At 36.3% G+C, this 18,491-nt stretch overlaps 1 protein-coding gene across 1 annotated transcript in view; it reads left to right on the top strand.

Annotated features, from left to right (window-relative positions):
• ME1 (malic enzyme 1) overlaps window positions 1–18,491 on the top strand; it is a 154,875-nt gene that overhangs the window by 58,639 nt on the left and 77,745 nt on the right. Inside the window, exons 4-5 of the mRNA XM_064707454.1 lie at window positions 6,487–6,562; window positions 7,744–7,905. Of these exons, the coding sequence (XP_064563524.1) occupies window positions 6,487–6,562; window positions 7,744–7,905 (238 nt within the window). The remainder of the gene's footprint in view (window positions 1–6,486; window positions 6,563–7,743; window positions 7,906–18,491) is intronic.

Below are 18,491 nucleotides of genomic sequence, written 5' to 3'. Positions count from 1 at the left end.
ATTTTTTTGCGGTTGAATGAGAGCAGTCAAGGTTGGGTTGCTTCATTGGGTTGCTTTTTATGGTGCCAAAGCCTTGACTTCTATGCCCACTTCTGGAGCCTATTTGGGGGGCATTTTTCAGAGTAAAAGCAAAATGTTTCAAGAAAAAAAGATGTTTTTTACAAAAATCTGTGTACACTTAAACTCATAATGTAGAGATTACATGCTTTGGTAGCAAGAATCTCAAGGGGCTGAAAAAGTCCACACCTTTTGGAGAAAAGTAGTAAGACAGGACTGATGCAGGTTTTGTCTCTGTTCCTTTGTCATTTGCCTTCATTCTGAACTGCTATGGGCAGCTTGTAATTTTTTTTTCACTGTCACCTGCTCTCTTGTGTTACAATTTAGAAAATATCAGCTGTATGAGAGCTCTGGAGCCTGTTTCAGATGCAGAAGGGCAGATGGGGCAATGTCTGTGATCTGGCCTTGCTGCAGGTGTATCAGGACTGTTACAGCAAGTTACATAACTCACTACATTGCAAATTGTGGAATAGCAGCCCCTGGTTCCCTGCTTCCCTAATCCCACATGAGGTGGAAGAGGGAATATGCTGAGGCCTGAGGTTGGTTTTCTGAGTAAACCCAAGATGTGGGCAGAAGGAATTTTATATGGAAGCTCCTGTAACCTATGGGGTTGCTTGAACCAGCTCTTCTGACTGAGTGCCCCCTGGATCAGTCTCTGTGAGTCACACAGTGTCCATTGTCATTTGTCAAAGAAACAAGGCAGAGCCATGGACTCTGGCTGAAGATCTTGGGCAGGCTTGAGTGTAGTGTGGATACTGTATTCACTTCTGGCAGAATCCAGAGCACTGCAACTCGCTGGGGCTTGCATTAGAAAAATTATAATCTTAAGTAGCTATCTACCCCAGTTGTATTTTCAATTTTTTTATATCATTATAATTTATTTTTAAATAATGTTTTAACATTTGTACGAAAAGATTTTCCCAGCATCTGCATCTTTGTGTCACTAGAGTTATGTACCTTCTATTTCTCCTAACCTTATCCTTTCTTTTCTGAAACTTCATTATTCCCCTGAGGCCATATTTTCAAATGCCAGGCTTACAGCTGCTGTCTTTCTGGTTAACTTTATCACTTTCCTGCTTTAAAGGCTAATTCACGTTGAATACTGTATGGTTCTGTAAGTGGTCCAAAATGTACTTCTCTCTTCTCTGTAGATGTTATTTTTAACTGTAGTGACTATTGGAGCATGATGCACACTAACAGGGATTGATGAGCAGCTTTGATGGACTTGGGCTTGGGAAAGAAGGCTACAGAGGCTGCCAACACTGGATAAAGACTGTCACGAAACAGTGTTTTTCAGAAGAGATTCTTAAAATAAAACTAAATGCTCCTGTAGCTGTAGATAGACTGTTCAGACCCCTTGACATGAGCATTTCCCATTTACAGGGAAATGTATGTAGACTGTGTTTTTCTGTATTTTAATAATTTCCCTACACTCTTATGCCAGATTGGGCATTTGAGTCGCTATAAAAATATAGGAGGCTTTCATTATTCTTTTATGTATAAAAAAGTAGTGTTGGCAGATGTTAGCATCTGTCTTTCAGAATATTTGATGTCTTCTACAAAATAAATTTTATAAGCAGTAGTCATTTACAAAACAAAATGTGAAGCATGAAATAACACATAATATTTATAAACTTTTATGTCTTTTTAGGATTAGTATCTTACCCTCATTGTCATTCATATGCTGCTAGAATTTACTTTTTTATGAACTACATCTTACTAATGTATAGCTCCATGCTTTCAGAGGTTTTAGCAGTACCTACTGTTCTCTTAATGCTCCTGTCCTATTTTTGATTTTTGTTTTTGTTTTAGTCTCTATTTTGCTTCTTACAATTTTTTTCTGTTTAAATATCATTTGAGTGTGCCACATCTAGAATATGTAAAGCCCAAGTTTCTTTAACACAGATGAATTCAGGCTGATAGTCAGTAGCAGCTGCTATTTCAGCATCAACTATTTTATATATTGAAAAACATATCTGTGTATTGCAAAGTAATGAAATTCATCCCTGTACAAAAGGAAAGGTAAAGAAAATAAACAAAGCTGTCAACAGCTGCATTTCTTAAATCAGCCCATCTCTTGTATTCATTAGACCTCAGTGGTCTTGCAATGCAAAGGAACTTGCTATGGTAAGGTGTACTGAAAATATTGTGGATATTTTATATGAAGAAATGAGACCATATTAAACAGTCACAATTGGAATTGTGGTGAAAAAAGAGCAGAATGTTCTTTGGGGAGCATCTAAGTACTCTTAGTTCCTAGTACAAAGTTTGTATTGTGTTGCATTTTATGATTTTAAAAGTGCAAGGGAATTTCAATGGGGACCAGGGAAGTAGAAGTAGTTTACCTGTTTCATGCCAAGTGCAGAAGCTTGGAAGAGTCTAGGCTGAGAAATAAACAAAAAAACTTTGTCTTGCCCCTGGGATTTTTTTTCTTTTTTTTTTTTTTTTTTTTTTTCTTTTTTTTTTTTGTTATTATTATTGGGCTTTTTGGTTTAGGCTGCCTGGGGAAGTGAAGTCACCTCTACTGTAACTCTATGTACAGTTCATAATTCAAATAACAGTCTTGAATATGTAGGGTTGTAGGGTTGTGAGAAAAGTCTGAACTTCTTTTCATTAAACATGTTTGGCATTTTCTGAGACATGTTAAGATAGCCTCCTGTTGTTATAAGAAGAGGAAAGAAAGGATTATTCTGTTACAGTGACACATTTTCCTAAACTGTTCTTTAATAGAAAATAGACAAATAAATTACTGGTAGATCATTGCTTCCTTGAAACATAATAAACAAATGCTCCATTTAATTCTGTTGACTTTGTTCTCATAGATGAGAATTTTAATAAAACAGACCCAAATCATGTCCTCTAGAATGACCTCCACATAACTGGTAAAATTTGCTGCAGTGTAGTGAGCTCAGTGACCCAAAATAGATCCACCCTTTGTTGAGAGGATCTTGATGTCCTCATGTGGGCTCCCCCCCTTACTCTTCAATCTTACTGCTGGTGTGATGAGAAGAAAGGAGGCATAGTTACTTCTTTGTCTAATTATTCCTCTGCTGTAGTTTCATACATTTTCTGGCTAGCTGCAGTGGGTGTCACTAGCAGTGCTTGCTTTAGCTGGGCTGGTATCAGCCAGTCCTGAGCTGGGGGCTCACTGGGGAAAACTGGTTCCAGATGAGCACTTCTGCAAATGTTCTTAGGCAAGTTCTATCATATGTGCTTAGGCTAGAAATTCTGCGCTGTGCCATGTTCAAAATGAGCACATTAATTAGAACACTGATCTGAGGCTGCAAGCTTCAGAACAGTTTTAACTCGCAGTTTTGGTGATTGGCCTTCTTGCCTTGCAAAGAAAGATAGTATGTATGACTGAGATACCAATTAAAATAGAAAGGACAACACTGTGCTGTAAAACCTACAGTTGCTTTTCCAATGAGCTTGCCAACCCGGACTGCTCTGAAAATGCGTGCAAGAGAACTTAATCCTGCTTCCCCATGAGTTGCTCTTCTTCTTCGAAATGTGAATATGTGCATGCTGAAAAACAAACAGCATATTCTTTCCCATAGTATTTTCCCTGTCTTGCTTCTTTCTACATGTGATTGTATGTATTACTTGTCCATCTGCTTTAGCAGCCCTATCCTGAAGTGCTTTGTCAGACAAGTGCAAGTGCACATCCTGCAGGCCATCTTTTCCTCATACAGCAGAGCAGGGTGTGCATCACTGGCATGACAGTGCTTATTTTTATCATTAACATTATACTAAAATGGATAATTCAGTCATATTTCCAGACTGAAATCCATGTAGAACTGAATCCCGTTTAAATCATCTAGCTTGCCCCATGCTTCATTCTTCTTGTAGCTGTGCTGTGATAGCCCCAAAATAACTATAATGTCTGCTAGGTAGCCGAATTGCTGGCTACCTTTTCAGTTTTTCAGCCCTATCCCACTTCAAATAAACGTATGCAGTTGGTAATTTCCCTGGCTATAGCATGACCTCATGGAAAAGAAAAACCACATGTATTGCTACCTTTTGATGGCTTTCTGCAGGTAGAATTGCCAGTGAATTCAGTGTCAGTAATACCAGCTGAGTATTCTTGTGGCTGACACCTTTGTGAGACAGGGTTTCTCTTACCAACCTTGTGTATTGACCTGCAGAGAGTACCTTACAGAAGAAAAGTGTTTTAGTTAAAGAAATGAAGGATAACTAAAAGAGATCCAGATAAAAGAAGAAAAAATATCATCTCTCTTATTCTGTTCCCTTAAATTTAAGAGCATCTTCCTGGTCAGGCCAGTGTATCCAGAAATGTCTTACTAAACTACAGAAATAATGGAGGGAAAGGGAGAAAGAGGAGAGTGGAATGCTTTTGACATCACTATTTACACTTGAGCTTCTATTTTCCTTTGTGGCTTGAATCTGATCCTGCTTGAACAGATTTTTGAAATACACTCTCAATACTTATTCAAAGGTCCTTACAAATGTTCCAACAAAATTCCTTCTGGAGCAGCCACCCTGCCTTTATTTTCCTCTGCTGGGGAATTTATTCCGTGGTGACCTCTCTCCCTAGCTTGCAAGGAAGAGGGCGTTTAGGCACACTGGGCTGGGCTCTGATTCTTTACAAAATCAATACAAAATCTTGCTTCATTTAACACAAATCTATTGGGTTGGTGTAAATTGGAGAATGGAGACAAGGAGAGGAGTGATCCCACAAGATTGCTTTCTTCCAGCACTCTGTGCTTGCTTTCACACACTGTCACAGCTGTCTCTTGAGGCTAGCAATTTTGATAAGATGCACTTTATGATTTAACAGTTCACTGGCTGTTTTATAAAATGATGCATGGCACAATACATCAGAAAGGAAGCATCATGTATTTTTCTTTGCTGTTTTGTGGATTTCATTGTTAAGGGACATCTTTTTTCAGGTAGATGGCTCACAAATAGATATGCTTGTGTGCAGTAAATACTAGAACTTTTCAAAAGTGTGATTAAATCAACCTTTCTGTCCCTGAAGACCTGTTGCCTCCACTGGGATGAAGAAATTATTTGCTGACAGATGCAACAACTGAGAATAAAAACATTATTAAGAAACAACCGAGATACTTTAATACCCAGCCTGTGTGTGTTAGTTCTGAACATGGGAAATGGACACAGAAGGAGAATGAATTTGAAATGCCAGGATGAGAGAATTTCTTCTTCTAGGGAAAAATGCGTAAAATGAAATACTTTGGTTAATCACAACATAGCTCATGTTGCTTTTTGTCCCAAATAATAAAGAATTTCAGTTGCATATTTCTGACATCAAAGAAGGAATAAAGACACTTAAATATGAAATACAAAATTCATGTATATAAATGCATGCATATAAAAATGCATGCATATAAAAATAAAAATTGCATGATAATTTATATACAAACATATAATGTAATATGTTTGAAGTATTTAAACATAGGAGATTAAATATAATGTTTGGACTAATTTTTCTGTCTTGGTTAGTATACATTTAACACTACAGGAGATTTTTTGCTTGACTTGGTATATGTGCAGTCATAGCTGATAAGCATTTCTTGATTTATTAGTTTATTTAGACCTATAAGACCCACTTGTATGAATATGAGGTCATATTCCGGTAGACTTAGATTTCAATTATTTTTTCAATAATTTTGTCTAAGTTTAGCTTTAAATTTTTTAAAATGGGCAACAGGACATGCTTTAGAATAATTCTGGAAGATGATGCCTTATACTTAGTAATGCAAAGTATAATTACTTTGAATGCGTCTTTGGCGTGGGCTTCTTCATTGATGCTTCCTTTGTAGATTTTGAGAGATTGCATTTAAGTGCATTCATGGGTTTTGAGAGATGGCATTTTTCTACCATCTCACATGAAAAAAAGTAGATAAGAAATTGAATTGAATGAACTCTGAGGGGATACAAAATGACAATTTAAAGAAATAGGGAGGCTGTTTTCCAAACACATAATTCAATGCTCCTGATTTATTTTATGTAATGATAATATCTGACTTATTTCAGGTTTTGTTCACAGCTTAAAGCTTTGGCCTGTTCTTGTTTGTGAATATTACGACTGCTGGGGCAGTAGTGATCACTGTCATAGGAGGAACTCATGTTATGATCAGGGACAACAAATGAACACATTGGAACAGACCAAGGGCTGAGTGCTTTGGTTTCAGAAAGGACTCTTACAGGTTCTCTGTTTAGTAAAGCTTTGCTGAGTTACTTGTTCTCTGACGTCTAAATGCAGATGATTAGTCTACTTATTCATACAAAATTAAGCTCTACTATTGAACTGAATGTCTGTATGTTAAGAAACACATTTGCATAGGTTTAATGTATTATTTTATTTAGTTATACTTACTTTATTTCTATTATATTTATTTGTAATTATTTAGTTACCTGTTTATATGAAAAGTTCTTTTTTATTTGCAGAGGTCTTTTTATTTCTATCCATGACCGGGGTCACATTGCTACAATGCTTAAATCCTGGCCAGAAAGTGTCATCAAGGTAAGTAAAGTTTTAGTTGCATAACAAAGCTGATGCTGTTTTGTACCCAAGATGAATTGGTTAAAATATTTTTTATGAGCTTTTTATCAGTTTAGATTTTGGTGATTTCTTGATTCATTTTTTCAATAGAAAGAATGCTATTATAGCCAAAATTTGAGGCATTTAAACACTTTTTTAGCTATAGGTGTCCTTTACTGATAATTGCCCAATTGCATTGAACATTATGTAAAAAAGCACCCTGAATGCTTTTTCTGCATTTCAGGAAATCAGAGAATGGTTGAGGTAAGAAGGTGCTCATCTAGGCCATGCTCCTGCTCAAATGAGGTCAGCCAGGACTGGTTACTCAGGGCTATGTCCAGACTTTGAGTTTTGAGTATCTCCAGGGGTAGAGACCCCACATGATTCTTGGCAACCACACTCTAGAGTTTAAGTAATAGTTCTCCACTTACAGTGCTTCATGATCTCTCTTAAAAAAATCTTTAATTTCCAACTAAAATGGCTTGCTACTGAGTATGACAAGAAAATTATTGTGTTGTCAGCTGTTTGCCATACTGAGCACTTCTCTCCTTTATTATGAAATTTCTTGTTAGCACAGACAGTTTTTGAGGATTACTAAATTATTATATTTCTGTCAAGGAGAACACATGCTTCCTGATATGTATAAGTATGATAGAATGTGTTATTTACTCAAGGGAGGAAGACACAGATCTTTGAAGGGTAAGAACCAGGTGCTTGTAGACAGCCATGACAAAGGCCAGTAGGAGGGACTGACTCTGGTTCTGCTGAAAACAGATGACAAAACCCAGGAGTTTGTGGTTCTTCTTTTTTTGTGGATAACTTCCTTTCCCTTCCTATTCTGTTTTCATACTGTTGACAGAAAAATGTGAGAGGGAACAATGCCAGTTCTCTTGTAATGTAATAATAAATACTAAATCTCTTGTGTATTCTTAAAAGTTTTATGTGAAAGTCCCATTTAGAGTGAGGGAAGGGTCTAAAATAGTGTAACAAAACCACAGTAAAATATAATAAAACAATTTTTTGCTTTTGTTATACTGTTGATTTAATTGCACCTGTTACAGTTTATACATGTAAAATAAAAAATTATGGTGAGAAAATAATGGAATACTTGGTACATACAAGCAAGGAAGTGATTTTTACAATGCTTTCATTTCTTCCTCCAGGCTATTGTGGTGACTGATGGTGAACGTATTCTTGGGCTTGGAGATCTTGGCTGTTATGGAATGGGTATTCCTGTTGGCAAACTGGCACTTTATACAGCATGTGGAGGAGTAAAACCTTATCAGTGTCTACCAGTGATGTTGGATGTGGGAACAGATAATGAGGTAACTCCTTTTCTGAAGTATAGTGAGGGATTCTTGTTACAAAACTGGCTTGATTCTGTGCTAACTAAAAAGTTGTAAGGAAAATGTTTCATCCTAATATACAGCGTAGATATACTCATCCTAATGTGCAGTGTGGACTGTTCTGTAATGTTTAAGTAATTAAGGACACTGTTGTGCTTCATACACTGCACATGTTAAAATATGGTGTGGGAAATTTGGTCTCAAGAAGAGGAGGGTCATAGAGTTAAAAATGTAATTCAAGGCAGTGTTCATTCTCCACTTCTGTCACAGAACTTCTCTACAGTGACTTTTGATGTGAACTTTGAATTCAGATTCAGAATAACTATTTCGTTTTGGTGAAATGCCTGAGGCTGTAGTCTGATCTGTGCTGGCAAGGGGTGTCTATGTAATTCAGTTGTATATTCCCTTTAGTTATAAAAAGCACTGTAAATTTTTCCCAAGTGAGATTCTAGTGCTTCACGTAGGTGGACCTTACCCTCTTTAACTTGGTTTCCCATTTGTGTGAAATTCAGAGATTTAAACTTGTTCAGAATTGACTCTTTTCTTTACAGTGCTCTAGGGATTACTGGTTAATTACTTGGCCTTGATCTTCCCCTTTTTTTTTGTCTGAAAGAATACTGCAATACTTGAAGACTCTGAATGATGTCAAAATTAAAAGAAAACCACCTGCAATGTATTTACGCTTTTGTAGAAGTAAATATATTGTATTACAAGTGACACGTGTTAAATTTTATGCACGATAAATGTATCAGAGATATATGTGTATTATAGCTAAACAAAGCATTCTTGCACCAGTAAATTTAGCTGGAGCTTTTGGATTGTTAGGTTGGGTGTGTGCATCTTCAGCTTTATACACACACCCTCCTCCCTGCCCTAGTGGGGTCATTTAGACACTGCATGATGAAAGCATTACTGAACAAGAAATGTCTGCTCCCCTCTCTGTCCCATCAGAGCCTCCTTCTAAAAGCAGACAGGCTTTCTTGTGAGATGTGTTTGAGCACTGTAGCAAGTAGCCATGTCAATTCACATATAAGTCTCATTAGCTATAAAACATTTTCACTTTTGGTTTGAGCAGTTATTTTGGTTTTGAGCAGTTGGGCCAGTTTTGTAATCCATTAATGAATGTTTCTCGGCAGTTAATGGCTACTTCTGTTACTTCAGTAGGCTTTTCATTTTGCTTTTATGCTTGTGTTTCATTGTAATTTTAACTTTTTTCTAGCATATTATTTGCTTGAAAGATATCAAAAATCTATATATTCACACAGCAACAGCAAAACGGGCTTATTCGTGTTACTAACCCAACTTTTATGTCACTGTTCTTGTGATTAGACATTGAGTTCAATGTCTGTGAAGGAGTGGCACACAAAGTATTACAATGTGCATGAAATTTGTGTGACCTGAAGTTTGATGCTCTGAAATACCTTCTGATCAGGAGGATGCCTTTTGTTTTTGTTTTTTTTTTGTTTTTCATTTTGGGATATGGCTTCTTATTAGGACTGTAGGGAATGAGACCTCTGAATTTGGCTCTTGGGTTGGGAATAGGTGTGAATTTGTTGTTGTACCCCTAAACTGATTACATGACATGGGCCTGATAGTATTCATTAATGGGAGCTTGGATATAGTTCTCAGGCTTCTTTATCAAAGTCAGGGATCCTATGGCACCATCTCTCTTAGTTTCTTCCCTCAACACCCTTTCTCTCACCAGTGGCACATCCCTGTTCCCTCCTTAACACTTATGTTCGTGTAACCAGTTGATGAGTCACTACAGAGAACTGAAATGACCAAAAAGCATCCACATTTTGCTGGCTAAGCTGATTATATTAGGCCAAGCTGGCATGGAATTGCAATGCCTTATCTTTAAAGCTAAACCTCTTGAACAAATAAGTGTATTTTTAGGCTGTATTTTCTTAGTCTAGTCAGGATTTTCCATAGTAAGACACAACAGAAATCACTCTTGCAACTTGTGCATATATAAATAATAATTATGTTGAAAATGTTTTTTTAAATGTGCAGATGTTTTCCATTTAGATTAATTCCTTCTCCCATTCTGTGGGGGCCTCCCTGCTTCAAAGGAAGTTTTAAAAATGTACTTTTGGCAACTATAATGCGGAGGTGCACAACCTGCAAATTTTCCAGAAAGATTAATTCTTATTCAAAAGCAGGTTGCAAAAAACCCCAACTTCACAAGCTTTCATCCCATATTGTTTTGTTGTGTACAGAACTCAAACAACAAACTTTGAGGAGCAACTCACTCAATTTGAGATGGTTATTATTAAAGTCCTTTTTACTGTTAGTTTTAGCAGAGGCATTTTTAGCTAGGATATTATCCTGTTACTCATAAAATCAAGGAGAGAAAAGAGAAGCAAGTAGAGCATTTTTATACAATTGCCTGTATAATAAGCAAGAGAAATGGAAGCTGCTTATTTATGGTTAAAAACTTGACCTAGTAGAAAGTCCCGTGTGACCAAGCCAGTAAATGGTTCCATGTAGTCAGTGTGGGACCGAGTGTCCAAAAGAAGCAGTGTTGACTGCTGCCAAAAATAACAGGCCTGTTTTGTAAGGTACTGACAGGGCGAGTAATTACTGAGGAACATTTTTATTCAAAGCATTTAAAATGGTATTTGGAGTACTGCTAGTTATTTACTACAAACCACGGCAATCTCACTAGGAGGTGTGCCTTACCAGGAGCTGTGTATATTTCAGGTGTGAGGATGGTGCTTCTTAGTTGGGATTTCAATGCAATGAAAACATACTGAGGCATGAGTCTGAGTGCTGATATGAAAGTGTTGGCAATCCTGGGGTGGTATGACCTCTGGATCCCAAGTGTTCATCTAATTTTGCAGAGATATATGTTAAATCACCTTGCAGTGTTTAAAGAAATAGACTGTGGAAGAAAAATGAATAATTGTCAAGATATACACAGCTGCAATTTCGTGGAGATTTACCTGAAACACATGTTCAGCACTGGAAGAGAGGGATGGTTTAAGGAGGATGGGAAGAATCAAGCTGGATCAAAGGGAAACAGTTAAACATCACAATTAGAGTGGTGATTGTTTTCTGCTTAAAAGATGTGGATAAACTCTCACAAAATAAACAATGTTGAGACAAGCCTTGTTGGCTAAAAATTAGTCTGGCTTACAGGGATGTGAATACTGGCAGTTTAATAAAATCAACCGAACAGCAAAGCCTAGTAATAGAAACCAAGGCCAGAAACTATCTTTATAGGCAGTAAAAAAGCAAAAGACACTAAAGAAAAGTAACTTACTGAAAATAATTATGAATAGTAAGAATGAGGTTTTCTGTTTTTCCTGATGCTTTTCCTTAGTGATAGTACTTATGGAAGTATTAGATTGACCCTATAAATATGGTAGATACTTCTTAAATGTAAATTTTATCTATCTTGGCAAAAAGTCCTATTTCCCATTTTATTAATAGCAAATGAATATGTTGAAAAAGTTTGCAAAGTTTGTCAAGTTCCTTAAATCAGAATGTCCAAATAATGCGTTGTCAGTCATTTAAAAAAAAAAAAAAAATGTGATGAAAGCTTTCTCTGTACCATGCTGAGCTGGGTGTGGAGGAAGTACTAGTTTTTTCTTAGGTGTATCTGGGATGAATTTTAAAAAATCAAAAAGATTAGATTAAAGGTAAGGCTCTTACTGAAAATGCAACGATCCTGGTCCAATGAGAGTTTACAGAATTTTGGTTGACTTATTTTTTTGCCCTTGAAAGACATTTGAATTCTTACTTTTTCTTTTAAGAAATAAGACTAATGAAAAAGCAAAGCAGGCCTCCTGTGTTACTGGAGAAAATGCAATTTAAAATATGTATTTCTGTGAAAAATAATAAAATACTTGTGAGTTTTAGGTATCTCGGGATTTTTTTCAGCTCTGAAAAGTTCAATATCTTTATCAGTGACTTAGAGGCAATATTTTATTGTTCAAGGGTCACAAAATAGATGTGGTCTTGTTAAAGTACTATTTCCAGACAGAGGAGTAATGAAATCTAGCAAGGCTGATGCCTTGTGTTACACAGAAGTCAAACCAATGGTGAAAGGGTTTATTTTGACCATAAAAATTTTAATCTAATACTGGATGCTTAGCAGAGGAATGAGAACTGTGTTTATTTGATACCTTAGAAAAGGAGCTTTGACAAGTTCATGGCTGCCAGACCAATTCTAAACTAATCACATGTGTAAATTCAATATTGGCAACAGCCAGTTGTGGGAGATTTGGAAAGATTGTGTGTTAGTTTTAAATTTAAGCCATTTACCATAAATTTTAGGTAGAAAGCATCCAGCTCTTTCAAACAGTACCTTTACACAATGTGGAAGAGCCAGGACAGCTCCTGTTGAAGGGACCCTTTACATAGGCAGTTTCTAGCAGGGGACATCATGGTGCTCTGAGCACCAGCACAGTGCCATGTGGATTGCTCAGGGGTCTGAGGTCATTCCAGCTGCAATGGCTGCAAAGAAGCTGGACACACAAATATTCTCTTACCCTGTGTAGACACAGCTAAAAAGATGATGGGTCACATATATGTACCCTTAATGTGCAGATGAATTGTGATGGCCAGTTCGCTTTTATAAAATGTGTTTCTGAACTGTTGGTCTCTTCTCCAAACTAAGAAGGGATAGGATGAGAGAAAATGGCCTCAAGCTGTACCAGGTGGGTTTTAGATGGGATATTAGGAAGAATTTCTTCACAGAAAGGGTTGTTAAACATTGGAACAGACTGCTCAGGGAAATGGTAGAGTCCCCATCCCTGGAGGTATTTAAAAGCTGTGTAGCTGTGGTGCTTAGAGACATGGTTTAGTGCTGGACTTGGCAGTGCTGGGTTAACAGTTGGACTCACTATCTTAAAGGTATTTTCCAATCTAAGTAATTCTATAATTCTATGATTTAAGCACTGAAAAGTGCACAAGAGGGAGAAATATGCAGGGCAGCTGCTAGGGCAGCTACTCCTTCCTCTGTGACAATTCAGGGACTTGTGAGTTGCTATTTCAAGTTGTTTCCTGCATGCTTGCTTTGGAATATTTTTTTCTCTTAACTTACTAAAATATTGAAGTACAGGAATGTGATGGTTCTCACAGTTGCCCTAAATAGGTCAATGAGCATGCCCAGGCTGGCAGTTCCAACTCCTCTGGAGGAATGACAGGCATCTGTGCTGGAATATACTGTCCAGAAAAGCTGAGGTGCAAAATCAGGCTCAGCTTTTCAGCTTATCCTAGCTAGCTTTCTGTATTTCCCCATATTATTTCCACTTGTTGTAAGAATTAGTAGTAGCCTTCCAAGATTCATATTCTTGAGGAGGACCTACATATAAATGTGCAAATGAAAGCTGATGAGAAAACAGAAACAAAACTGCTTTTATTATTCATATTTCAACCAAAATAGAAACCTGGACAGTAGAAAACTTATTATAGAGGAATGCAATTTCATACCTTATCAATCCTAAAATATAGATGTGTCAAGTAAAGAAATTGTGCAGGGATTTCTAAATAAAAGACAATAAAAATTTGCATTCATATGTAGAGTAGTGCCACTTCTGCACTTCTTTTTAAATGTAGTAAATATGTAATGGGAATGAGTATGCTCTCTTTATGAGATTAATGATTTTAAATTTAAATTTTTAAATTTATCAATTTATGATTTTAAAAAGGTCCTGTTGCCTTCCCCTTGAATGATGATTGTTAGAACTGGAGACATTTCAGTGACAGTTTTACTGTAACATAGCAATAACATTTCCTGAATTCTATGAATAGAGGTTAGTCCTCTCTATATAAAAAGAGTCTATTTTTGTGTCTAGTGCAATATGAGAATCTCATTTCTAAGTTATATTCTCCAGTGTGCTCCCTAGTAGTTTTGCATATTTCTGTAATACAAATGACACTATGTGTGATCAAAACAGCTTTCCAGATGTGCAGCTTTTAATTTAGGTGTGTTGAAATGTTACTGACCAAATTAACCTAGGGGATGGAGAGAGGCTTTTTTTGTATGTTCCCAAAATAGTCAGGCCAAGGAAAGTGCTCAGAGGTAATGCTGTGGCTCAGTTGTGCTGAGTTCTAAGCATTAATTAATTAATAATAGTTAATTAATTAACTATTTATGAAGTAAATATTCTGTGGGTTTTTTTTTATTTTTTGATTGCTGCCTGTCTGTGCCAGTCTGGTAGGAGATAATTGCACTTCCCTTTAACAGTTAAGTTTTTTTTTTTACAAGTGGATTTTTTCCCAGTAGATCTTGCTGTTGTACTGCCTTCTCTGGTAGTATACAGTCAGCACTTGATGAAGGGAGAAAATAGATGACCATTCCTTTCTCTTCCCCTTTCTGAACTTTGAGTTGGCAAGAAAACAATGTGATTGGATGCTAATTTCTCTAGAGTCAGTGTCATGAGTAATTTTTTCCATTCTCCAGTGTTAAGCAGTATTGAAAAGTAATATGATATCTGAACTTAAAGTCCTGTCTAGCCCATTGTGAAGGAGAAAAACTGCTTTATTTAGTCAGAATTGCTAGTCTCCTTTTAAATTTATTCAGTTATTTGAAGTGGACTGAGTTTGTGTTGGAAGAGGGAATGAACACTGATTTTATAGATGCGTGTTCTAAAATTGAGTGGTTTACTGTTATCTTTCCAGCATGTTTCAAAAGATCCACATCTAAAATAAATATGGCATCATCAATCTCTCCTATACATGCGTCATTTAGGTAACATGAACACCTGGAACTGTACCAGCATCCATATTACACTTGCAGGCTTAAAGAATGCTCTGGAGAAGGGATGGCCCTTACATCCAGGCCCACCATTTTCCCTCAGTGCAGGGACTGGTGGGTAACATATTAGCGTGGATCTCGAGTATCTGACAGCTGATGTTCTGTAATTTTTGAGAGTTTTCCTTTTCTTGCTCTTTAATGCTCTTATTGGATAGCTACAATATGTCTGCAATACATTCACAACTTGAAAATTTCATAAGTTATTTTTACTCAGTGCTTTAACTCAGATGGGTTGAGAATATGTAAGTGTAGTAATAAATCTAGATTTAGTAGTAATCTAGTTTTATGTAGTAATAAATCTAGATCCAAGATACTGAGATTTCCAGTGTGTTTCAGTCTTCTAAAGGCAACCTCTTTGAGTTTGTCTTTTGTCCCTAGCCTTCTGCAATTTTTTAATTACTTCTTCTGTATCTTCTGTCTTAGTATGTATTTCCATGGCTATATTAAACCTTCAAGAAAATTGTGTACAAATGTCTTCTGCTTCCTAGGAATGCGTTCTATTAATGATATATTAAGGGAGCTGAAACACAAAACATTGCCTACCCCTTTCATGAAGTAATTGTGCCCAGAGGGGAACAGCATTTCCCACAGTATTTAGATCTGTTAAAAGCTTTGACTTATTTTCAAATGTAGAAGATCATTTGCTGTTCTTTACTATGGTGTTCCCAGGGGAGCATATTGCATCTCCTCATTTTCATTTAGCTCCTTTTCTCATATTTTGTTGGGCATACATCAGCAGCTGTGAGTACTAATGCTTTTACCAATAAAACTCAAATATAAATGGGCCTGGATTTTAAACATTTATTCTCTTTAAATTTTTTTCTTTGTTTCAGAATATGTACACTATCAGCATTTTCTTTAATGTTGTAAGGGGAACAGGTGCTGCTTATTGTAGAGGAACTGTCTTAAATGGGTCTGATAAATTGTATTTTAAAATAGTCTTTAATATTTTTTTTTTACTTGTTGACTGTATAAAGAGCCTAGACTAGTTTAGATGTAGAAGTATCCAGTATAGGTTCTTAAGTTAGCTAACATGAATTCATATTCAGTTTGCACTTCACTTGCCTCTCTCTGCATCTGATACGTGGTTACTGTGTGACTCAGGGGACTTGTACAGAGACTGAAACTTGGTTTTGAACTTATATCAACCTCTTATTAAACAAACTCTTGTTATCTTTGAGAAGTGTCATTCCACTGCTTAGTGCATGAGAAGACCTCAGCAGTTGTCTGCTACTTTTGATCTATTTTCATCCTTTAAATATTGTCCTTTTGGCTAGGAATATATGGTATTCTTTTTCTGTGACTGTTAATTTATTATTGTGAGATTTGCTATTTATGATTATTTGTTTTCTGAAATGTTCTATTTCGTTAGACCACAAAAAATGTGGCAAAACTAGGTTGTGCCTCAGATTTTCGTGTTTACCAAACAGTGTGTTGGCAATGATTTTTAATACCTGAGAAGCTGAAGAGAGGAGGGTTTTAGAAGAAAGAATATAGGTGGTGACACAGGATTTAAGTCTCAGTTTCAGCTGACACCAGAGAGAATGAACTGTGTACTTATGTTACAGGCAGTTCTGTCAGTCCATTTAATTTCTTCTTACTTCACTTTCCAGAGCAAGGGGATCTATGAAAGAGGGCAGAAATGCATATCTGGAAATGCTTATTTTGGATAACATGCATGACTATCCATAGACTAAATTGGTGGCAGACTTTGTTTGAAGATACATTGGACATTTCCAATTCTTTATGCTCAGAAGACAGCAACAGATAGTGTTTATTTTCATTGGCTTTCACAGTAACTGCTGTCTGCCTCTTCAGCAATTTCACAGCGGTAGGGGAGACAAGAGAAGGAATGGGCATAAATATAGCTATCATCACAAAAGGTGGGAAAATATATATTATTTATGGCTCCACATAAGACAGCCTAGCATCTGGGACAAAGCTTGTCACAATTGAATTTTAAAGGTGCTCTTACAAATGTTGGCCTTGCAGTAGCAAGTGTACTTTGTGCACAGAATGACTTCTTTTTTTTTTTTGACTAGTGATGTGACAGATATATAGTTGAGATGCCAGCACCAAAATAATATCAACATATTTTTTCAGTCTAGGGGACACTGTTGATGTGACTTGTTGATGTAGGAGGAGGTCCAACCCATTTGGCGCTAAGAAAGAAAATGTCTGAATGTCAGCACAGGAGACAGGGATGTCAGGGTCAAAGGAAAGACCATGTGGAAACAGCTTATGGAACTGAACGAAGTAAATAGATATAAGTTTATTACAACTGAAGAGAGGTCAAAACGAGTGGTAGAGATTTATAGTTACATGTGAATAAAAACAAAAAAACAGACACCAAAATATCGGAACTGTTGGTGTAGAAATGAAATATACTGGTAACCTAGAACAAGATTTTCAGTTTTGTAAATGGTATCTGTTGATATGTTAAAAATCTGTTCAGTCTGATATACTTGAGACACTCTGCTGTCATAATGTGCAAGCTGATACAATATTAGCAAAATCCTCTTTGTATGTATAATATTAAATATGAGTGAAAAAGTTCGTTGACGGTTTTTTTAAGGCTTATGTTATCTTTGTAATTTTTCCAATGAAGGAAAATTATTAAGATGGCATTCTTCTGAATACTACTAATTAATAACAAGCCTTTGATGGTGTCATCTTCAAAACAATAAGTTTTTACTCTTTGCTGTTTCACTTTGTTGGTGGTTTGCTTTTTGAGTTTGTTTGGGGGTTTTTTTCTGTATTTTTGTCTGGTTTTGAAAGCTGGATGAGTCCTTATAATTAGGTATTCCAGCTACCTATCCTAAACAAAATTTTTACATGTAAGTGCATGAACGTAAAGGGAATGATGTGTGTTTCTCGCTTTGCAAAAATGGTATAGAAAAGTTAAATGTTTTAGAAGTGTTTGACCCATCCCAAGCAGCTGTATTTTATCACTCTCTTGATTAAGCTAAAAAATGTAATGTATTGAGATAGCTACACTCCTGTTAACTAGAGGAAAAAGGAAAGAGAAATATCTCCAACTTCTTTAAAGCATTTCACTGAGGCTAGAGTTGTCTTTTAGGGTACTGTATAGGCTGCCATGAGCACTGCTTGGGCTCTTCTTAAAGATTGTTGTTTGGCCACTTTATGTGATTTATTATGAGTACTTATGGCTGGACCTTCAAGTAGGATTAGCATGTCATCCCTCATGTTTTTTGAGAGCAAGAAACTTGAGAAAGTTTGGTTGCAGTAATCTGTTTCTATAGCTTCCAGTTCCCATTATCCATCAGCTGTATTTCAAAGTGTAGAGTATTATAAAATGTTTCTTGATGTGTGACAGGATATGTGACTGAGTTTTTAGCCATGTAGCAGCTAGGGTTCATGAAGAAGAAATTGTAGTCTTTGGGTCTGTGATGCCTGTAGGGGGTCAGTTGTGTAGGAACATTAATGGTCCATCTGAGCCTTTTCTGTGATTCAGTAAAAACTTTTATAGAAAGTAGATATCAGGAGTTTTAGGGGATTTCTTGTGAGATTTCTTCTGAAAATTATATTAATAAAATACATGAGATTTCTCAGATTTCTTTCTGACTTTTGTTTATATGTTAAAATATTAGTGATTACATGCAGCACAATGTGCTGAAGTCCTAAATGATCTTGGATTCTTCAGGACTATTGTTTTCTCAATAGGCAAATGATTAAGTTTTTCAAGAAGTGCCACTGGCATGCAGACAACCATTTGTTTTCAGTTTTACTGTGTAAAAGAGTTATGCATGCTAAAATTGTGTCTGATGAAATGTTCCTC

This window comes from Zonotrichia leucophrys, chromosome 3 (genome assembly GCF_028769735.1).
Source record: "Zonotrichia leucophrys gambelii isolate GWCS_2022_RI chromosome 3, RI_Zleu_2.0, whole genome shotgun sequence".
Classification (NCBI taxonomy): Eukaryota; Metazoa; Chordata; class Aves; order Passeriformes; family Passerellidae; genus Zonotrichia; species Zonotrichia leucophrys.
This window is presented reverse-complemented; position numbering and strand designations above follow the sequence as displayed.